Here is an 8,567-nt window from a genome sequence, read left to right on the forward strand (position 1 = left end):
CAATTCCGACTTTATATCTCGCAATTCCGACTTTATAATTCGCAATTTCGACTTTATAACTCACAATTTCGACTTTATATCTCGCAATTCCGACTTTATAACTCACAATTCCGACTTTATAACTCACAATTCCGACTTTATATCTCGCAATTCCGACTTTATATCTCGCAATTCCGACTTTATATCTCGCAATTCCGACTTTATAATTCGCAATTCCGACTTTATATCTTGCAATTCTGACTTTTTTCCTGAGAATCGCCAGTTTATGTCTTGCAATTCTGACTTTATAACACGTAATTGCGAGTTTAGCCTATATCACGCAATTCTGAGAAAAAAAAGTCAGAATTGCGAAATTCGTGAGTACGGTTTATTAATCCGTGGGCACGATTTGTTAAACCGAGGGAACAGTTTAAGAATTTGTGAGTACGGTTTATAAACTGAGGGGACGGATTGTTTTTTTTTTTTCTCCTACAGGTGACTGCTTCCATAGGCTCCGTAGGCTTCCATACAAACCATATTCTTTTACTTGGAAAACTTTACTGCAGCCCGTTCTGACTTTATATCTCGCCATTCTGACTTTATAACTCGCAGTTCTGACTTTATAACTCGCCGTTCTGACTTTATATCTCGCCATTCTGACTTTATAACTCGCCATTCTGACTTTATATCTCGCCATTCTGACTTTATAACTCGCCATTCTGACTTTATATCTCGCCATTCTGACTTTATAACTCGCCATTCTGACTTTATATCTCGCCATTCTGACTTTATAACTCGCCATTCTGACTTTATATCTCGCCATTCTGACTTTATAACTCGCCATTCTGACTTTATATCTCGCCATTCTGACTTTATAACTCGCCATTCTGACTTTATATCTCGCCATTCTGACTTTATAACTCGCCATTCTGACTTTATATCTCGCCATTCTGACTTTATAACTCGCCATTCTGACTTTATATCTCGCCATTCTGACTTTATAACTCGCCATTCTGACTTTATATCTCGCCATTCTGACTTTATAACTCGCCATTCTGACTTTATATCTCGCCATTCTGACTTTATAACTCGCCATTCTGACTTTATATCTCGCCATTCTGACTTTATAACTCGCCATTCTGACTTTATATCTCGCCATTCTGACTTTATAACTCGCCATTCTGACTTTATATCTCGCCATTCTGACTTTATAACTCGCCATTCTGACTTTATATCTCGCCATTCTGACTTTATAACTCGCCATTCTGACTTTATATCTCGCCATTCTGACTTTATAACTCGCCATTCTGACTTTATATCTCGCCATTCTGACTTTATAACTCGCCATTCTGACTTTATATCTCGCCATTCTGACTTTATAACTCGCCATTCTGACTTTATATCTCGCCATTCTGACTTTATAACTCGCCATTCTGACTTTATATCTCGCCATTCTGACTTTATAACTCGCCATTCTGACTTTATAACTCGCAGTTCTGACTTTATAACTCGCCGTTCTGACTTTATAACTCGCAATTCCGACTTTATATCTCGCAATTCCGACTTTATAATTCGCAATTCCGACTTTATATCTTGCAATTCTGACTTTTTTCCTGAGAATCGCCAGTTTATGTCTTGCAATTCTGACTTTATAACACGTAATTGCGAGTTTAGCCTATATCACGCAATTCTGAGAAAAAAAAGTCAGAATTGCGAAATTCGTGAGTACGGTTTATTAATCCGTGGGCACGATTTGTTAAACCGAGGGAACAGTTTAAGAATTTGTGAGTACGGTTTATAAACTGAGGGGACGGATTGTTTTTTTTTTTTCTCCTACAGGTGACTGCTTCCATAGGCTCCGTAGGCTTCCATACAAACCATATTCTTTTACTTGGAAAACTTTACTGCAGCCAGAAGGTTGTAGTTGAAAGACTTACACCTATGAATCCTCCTAACACTGCCAACCCATCCGCTTTACCAGCAGCCTCAGCGAGATTTGCGTATCTGGAGTTATAATGAACCACGTGGATCTGAGGAATGAGGAAACTGCGGTAGTAAGTGTTTATGCAATATGCCACACATTATGCAGTTTTTATAATCACTCATGTTCCAGAAAGACTGGGCCCAACAACATGATCTCTGAATGGGTGGCTGTATAGAGAGACCATTAAACCGTGTGTTTCTTCATCTCAGCTCACCTCAGCAGGGAAATGCACATGATCTATGGTGTGCTCTGAGCCAGGGACCTCTGTGGTTCCCCAGTGGAAGTGAAGCTGGGCTGCGACGTAAACATGATCGAATCCCCTCATGATCCGCATGCTGCTCGGCAGACTCAGCTGCACTGACGCAAGAACAGAAAATACATGCTTTCAGATAGCTTTTCATTTCTGAAATTAAAGTAAGGTCATTACATGTAATTATGTCATTTAAGTCAGCAACAAAAACAAATGGTAAATAAAGTCAATAAACTGTATTTGTATTTTAAGCATTATTTAAACCCACTCTTTAAAAGGGTCCATTTGATAAATTAAAGTACAAAACTGGCTTTCTGCATGCATGATTTTATTTATTTTATTATTTTTACAATCATATACTCAATAAATTTGATGAAATACACTCATTCCTACAAGAATGAAACATGATTAAGTCATTGAATCACTCACTCAACTGATTCTTTCAAAAACCACATTCATTAAGAAATAAAACACCGCTATTGCTCAAAGATACAATGATTGCTTCTGTTTTGACTTCATTTTTAACAATTATTTTTGGTGAAGCAAAAATACACAAAGTAGCTGGCAATATTCTGTCTACAATTTTAATTAGTCAATTTTACCGTCTTGTTTGTTGAAAAGCAACAGCATGAAAGAAGGTCATACATTCATTTGGGGACCTACTCTCACTATTAACTATTAACTATGACCTTTGCCTCAAAAAACTAATTTGCTGCTTATTAATAGTTAGTAAGGTAGTTGTTAAGTTTAGGTATGGGTCGAATTAAGGGATCTAAAATATGGCATTAATGTGCTTCATAAGTACTATAAACTGCCAATCTGCTAGTAATAGGCATGCTAATAAGCAACAAGTTAATAGAAATAACTGGTCCTTAAATTAAAGTGTTACTTAAAGCATTGTATACTTAACATGCTGTTTCATTATCTTAATGTTTGTTGCACGGGAGAGATTTAACAAAAAAGGAGACCTGTGCCAACTAACAATAGTCTCCTCTTTAATAATCAAAATACACAAAACTGGAATCGTCCTTGTTTTTTATTTTTATTTTTCACAAATATGTAATAACACTGTCACATGTCACTGACATACTGACAGTCGAACTAGAGTCATTTGCTGCTGTGGTGTGAACAGTTCAATACGGGTCTTGTGTTTGGTGTGAAAGGGCCTCGACTCACATGTGTGTCCGTTGTTGATGAGGGTAAGAGCGGGAGAGCCGGCGAGATCATAACCCTCCAGTTTAATGGGAGGCAGATTGGGCTCATAGAAAACCTTATGAGTGTCTATGTTGACTGGAGACTGAGCTTTTCCACTACAGTGTTCAAACGCAGATAACCACGCGTCCTGATCTGGCCGAGACAAAGAAATCAATGACATGCAACAGCCTTAACAATACCAGTTTATTTAAAAGTTAACTGATGACATTTTTACGCAACAAGTTTTATTTGTATAGTGCCTTTCCAAAATCCAAGGCCATTTTTCAGAGCCTGATAACAATGCATTACAATAAACATAAAAAAAGCACTAGTAATACCACAAGTAGAAACACTTTACAATAACAGTACATGAATAACCATTTACTAATGCATGTTAGTTCATGTGAATGCCAATGTCAACCTCAAAATGTAATTAACACATTAACTAACAGTTGTTGTTTTTCCCACATGAATTTATATGACTCATGTATTATAGGTTAGTCCTTGATTAGCTCATCATTAGTTAACCGATATTTAATTTAGGTATTAATACGTGATTATTTTTTTGCTTTTATTATAAAGTGTTACCGATAAAGCTTCAGGACATTGTTGCATTGCATGAATTGCTAAGACCTCGGTTAAAATACTCTAAAGCTTTGAGTCTTTGGGGTGTTCATGATGGAAACACAGACTGTCAAAGGTGTTTCACAAGAACTGATACTGACGTCATGGACGCAATAAAGCAATAAACTCACGCAGAGTACAAATATGTGCAAACTAAACTAATCTTTCTGAAAACATTTTTTAAGAGGTTTTTATATATTGTTTTCAGTTGTATTTGTTTTAGAATATTTGTTTAATATATTTATATTAAAATCATTTCATTTTATTTATACATTTAATGTCTGATTACATTTCAAATGTTTAGCTTTTGGTCCTTTAGCAGTTAGTGTAAAAAGTGACTTTTTGTATGAGTGACTGTATCATGACTGAATCATTTACTCAATACATTTCATCAGATACAGTCTCACACGGGAACAAAAAAATGTGACTGTTTATGAGTGAGTCTCTGAATCACTAGTTTTACAGTACACTCTTAAAAATAAAGGTGCTTCACGATGCCATAGAAGAAGCTTTTTGTCTAAATGGTTCCATAAAGAACCTTTAACTAACATCTGAAGAACCTTTCGGTTTCGTTGTGGCGAAAGAAGGTTCTTCAGATTATAAAAAGGTAAGAAAGAGACGGTTCTTGACTGAATGGTTCTTTTTGGAACCAAAAATGGTTATTCTATAGCATCGCTTGAAGAACCTTTTGAAGCACCTTTATTTTTAAGAGTGTTCACTGGTATATTGTACCATGTTTCACCTTCTAGATCAGTATGTTATAACACACTATATTTCAATATTCAGATGTTTTATCTACCGTTTATTTATTTGTATTAAGCACATGTTAATGTCACTTACTAGTAGCATGATTCCATGTTGACCTGATTTGAATTGGATTTTAATCAGTGAATCTGATTGCATTATTATTATTAAATGTACAAAATATTTACTCTACTTTCTAATCTAATGAAATAAGTGCTACAAATCATATAAATGATGTTTCCCTTCACTCACAGTATTATACAGCAGTATTACTAGGTGATGAAAGTAACTAATGGCGCTTTTCCACTGCACGGTACGGTTCAGTAAGACTAGAAATGTCTGCTATGATCCACTAATAAGTGTGAGTTAGATACAAAACTGTATGTAAAACTCTGAGTTAAAAGTCATTGTGGGTGGTTACAGTGCATGTATATATTTACCATGGTAACCCCAGTGGTGCTGATGAGAAGAACCTGTAGGAAATGGAAAGACATTGTGTCAGGGACGTATATTGAGAAAATTGCCTTTAAAGTTGGACAAATTAAGTCCTTAAGTTTTGATATATTTACGGTAGGAAATTTACAAAATATCTTCATGGAACATGATCTTTACTTAATATCCTAATGATTTTTGGCATAAAAGAAAAATCTATAATTTTGACCCATACAGTGTATTGTTGGCTATTGCTACAAATATACCCCAGCGACTGCTTTTGTGCTCCAGGGTCACATTTGATAAATTGAAATTCTGGTAACTTTTCGTAAAATAAGGCTCCAAGCAGGATCCTGCCAAGTATAACCAACTACAAATAAATCATGAAGACTATGAAGCAGAAACTTTGCTGCTTGGATCTCTAGTGAGGTGAACTTCAACCAACTTTTTAATGTATATATAATGCCATAATAATAATATCAGATATTACTGTAATATGCTAACATGCTGCTATAATGTTCTGTTACAGTTATGGGGCAAATAGATTTCGAGCAAACCAGGCACAGGTAGATGAACGAACTGTGAGAACAGGTTTGGTCATTGTGAGACAGTAAGAGCAGTATCTTTTCTTTCTTCACACACATCAGCACACTCACACAATCCCTCCTTCATCCAGCTCTGTGAATGTGAGCATTATGTGCAGACGCTTCACTGCTCACTTACATCAGCGCTAATGCTAAACTCAACCTGCTACGCTTAGAACAGAAGAATTCACAGCTCAGGCCACTGCCAGAGAAGGCCATACGGCTGAGATTTCGAAATCAGACCGAATACAGAGCTGTCAGCACTGTAAAAACAAATGTTTCTTTCAAAGTTGATTATTGCAGTACATTTTCCAAAAAAACACAATTTCAGTCTTTCTACTTCAGAATTTGCTGTTTCTTTGTAATTTACTGTGAAATTTATTACCAATTTCTGAGTAAGAAACACCATTGTTTTTTTTTCAGTTCTGGAGGTCATTCCTGGCCACATTTAACTGTTTGAGATCATAATACGAATCAGTTTGAAAGATTGTTCATCAGAGCATGATACATTTAGTATATAATTCAAGTATTATTGCAACATGTAGAAGTCCTGAAAACAACAGTGAGAAATAAGAGCTAATCCATGTTGAGGAAAATAACTGGCTGACTCCATGCGTGATGCTGATATTCATAACTACACTCTCACACTGCATGACATTTCTAATTTCCCATATCTGCAATTTGCTGTCATTAATTTTGAAACATTTTGTCAGACACTGGCAAGTTTGCCTCTGTATAGGTAATAACTCTAGTTGCTGTTTTTAAAACGGTAACATATCGCTTTTTGGAAATCTGAGTTGGTATTTGTGATTTTTCATTTATTATATTATATTTAAAGTTAATTATTTTCATGTGGCAAATCTGTTTGTTCTGTATTTTCTGTTTTATACATTATTGCTACTGATGACTTCATTCCTGACGCAGAGGTAAGACGAAGGAGATTTTATTCATGTGACTGGACATTCTTTCTCATGCTCATACTTACACATAGAGAGATTATCCAGCAGTTCAGAACAGTGAGCCAGTCAAAGCACAGCATATTAGCCTTATTTGACACTTTTGGCCATTTTACGTAGGGTAAAACACAAAAATATCCAGCTTATTTTTGATCTCTGTAATTGATAAGCTTTTCATCAGAATCAGGATGTGTGTGTGTGTGTGTGCGTGCCTGTGTGTGTGTGTGTGTGTGCCTGTGCGTGTGTGTGTGTGTAAAAGAGAGTGTGTGTGTGTGTGTGTGTGTTTATGGGAAGCAGTGCCATCATGTGAGCTGGAGATGCTAGTACACTGTGAGCAGCACGTAGACCAAACGCTCTCCAACCTCAGAAACCACAAACAGCTCATGGGTACCGCCGTCCAGGAATATTTGATCAATGCGTCACATTGACTCACAGTAACTTAACATTACTCTCCTGGAGGTCATCTCTTCATTACTGTAAATCCTGTCCCTGTTTTTATGGAGGAATTTCATTTTCTGCACTATTCAAGTGATCCTGAATGAAGGACTTTCCTCTTTGCTATTTCTTTTTATTTTCATTCACTCATTTTCAGTAATATCTTGTTTTATGAGCTATTTCACAATAAGCCAATCAAACATTAACTACTGCAACATACCATAGACACATAATATACCATAAACACCATAAATACACACTTTGATCATCGGCAGGTTTAAAGATCTCCAGATACAAATGACATCAAATCTTGTAAAGAAGATATTTTACAGCATATAACTTATGGATATCATCCTGTTGTGTTTAAATCAGAGAGCAGTACATATGGATGAAAGCCAGCACCCAAAGTCAACAGTCTTAACTCTGCTGAAACAGTCAGGAGAAAGCAATCTTAATTGCACTTTCATAATTTACAGGGGTTTTTTTAACTAAAGTTTTCATTTGTATGGTCTTGTCTGTGTTGAATCTGTCTATGAATATTTGACTAGCCTTTTCATTATTTAAATAGAAAAGATGATGCCATGCATGTTTTAGCACTTCCAAATGTTTGTTCACTTCCTTAATATTTGAATAAAGGCTGGAGAAGAAGCAAGCTTGCTCTTAGACCAGCAGAGTTTTACACACAGTTACGCTGATGGATGCTCTGATTTTACAGTCACAGGCAGATCTGCTCACCTTTACTGCGTTGTGCGTCCCTCTCACTGCTTTCATCTTCCTCAGCGGAGGATGAAGATGCTATGACTAGCACCTGGAGATGAAGGACGAGGAGTATATCAAGCAGCATGCTGACCTCCGCAGCACTAGAGTTTTCCACAGGTATCTTGGTGTTGTTTCTCATTCACACACAGCATCTCAGCCTCTGCTTTAGTGACTCAGGGGTCTGCCGACTGGGGCCGGGCTTCACAGAACAAACCAATCACAATGCTCAAGCTGCTCAAGGTTCCAGGACATCTCTCTCTCTCTCTCTCTCTCTCTCTCTCTCTCTCTATTTCTTAGAGTTAGAGTGTAACCAAATCTCTCACTCTCTCATAAACGAAATGCCTCCCTCCTTCCTTGATCAAAGTTCAGTGGGAATAAGCTACAAACTGCGTAGCTAATTCTGTTAAAGCAAACACTGTAAAAAATCAAAAGTTGATGTTGTGAAAAAACCGGATCACAAAAGTAAGCACACCCTTTCTCTCATGCATTAAGTGTTCAAACATTAATAAAGGATATTTGTGAGGATTTTGCTTTTGATCAAATACAATTCTTTTGATTTAGCTACAATCACAAATCCCCACTTCTAATCCCTAATGCATAATTTCTTGAAAAGCTTATTTACCCGT

At 36.5% G+C, this 8,567-nt stretch overlaps 1 protein-coding gene across 4 annotated transcripts in view; it reads right to left on the bottom strand.

Annotated features, from left to right (window-relative positions):
• Positions 1 to 8,567, bottom strand: part of ca9 (carbonic anhydrase IX) — a 15,927-nt gene that overhangs the window by 6,660 nt on the left and 700 nt on the right. The window contains exons 1-5 of one of the 4 annotated variants that reach the window (XM_016254623.1): positions 7,918 to 8,086; positions 5,216 to 5,248; positions 3,390 to 3,555; positions 2,178 to 2,320; positions 1,917 to 2,009 (exon numbers count right to left, since the gene is read on the bottom strand). In XM_016254623.1, coding sequence (XP_016110109.1) covers positions 1,917 to 2,009; positions 2,178 to 2,320; positions 3,390 to 3,555; positions 5,216 to 5,248; positions 7,918 to 7,953 — 471 coding nt within the window. In that variant the 5' untranslated portion in view covers positions 7,954 to 8,086. Of the gene's footprint in view, positions 1 to 1,916; positions 2,010 to 2,177; positions 2,321 to 3,389; positions 3,561 to 5,215; positions 5,249 to 7,917; positions 8,087 to 8,567 lie in introns of those variants that run through there. The other 3 variants (XM_016254622.1, XM_016254624.1, XM_016254621.1) reach the window with 3 other exon arrangements.

Source organism: Sinocyclocheilus grahami, unplaced genomic scaffold, assembly GCF_001515645.1.
Source record: "Sinocyclocheilus grahami isolate Dianchi unplaced genomic scaffold, SAMN03320097.WGS_v1.1 scaffold1268.1, whole genome shotgun sequence".
Classification (NCBI taxonomy): domain Eukaryota; kingdom Metazoa; phylum Chordata; class Actinopteri; order Cypriniformes; family Cyprinidae; genus Sinocyclocheilus; species Sinocyclocheilus grahami.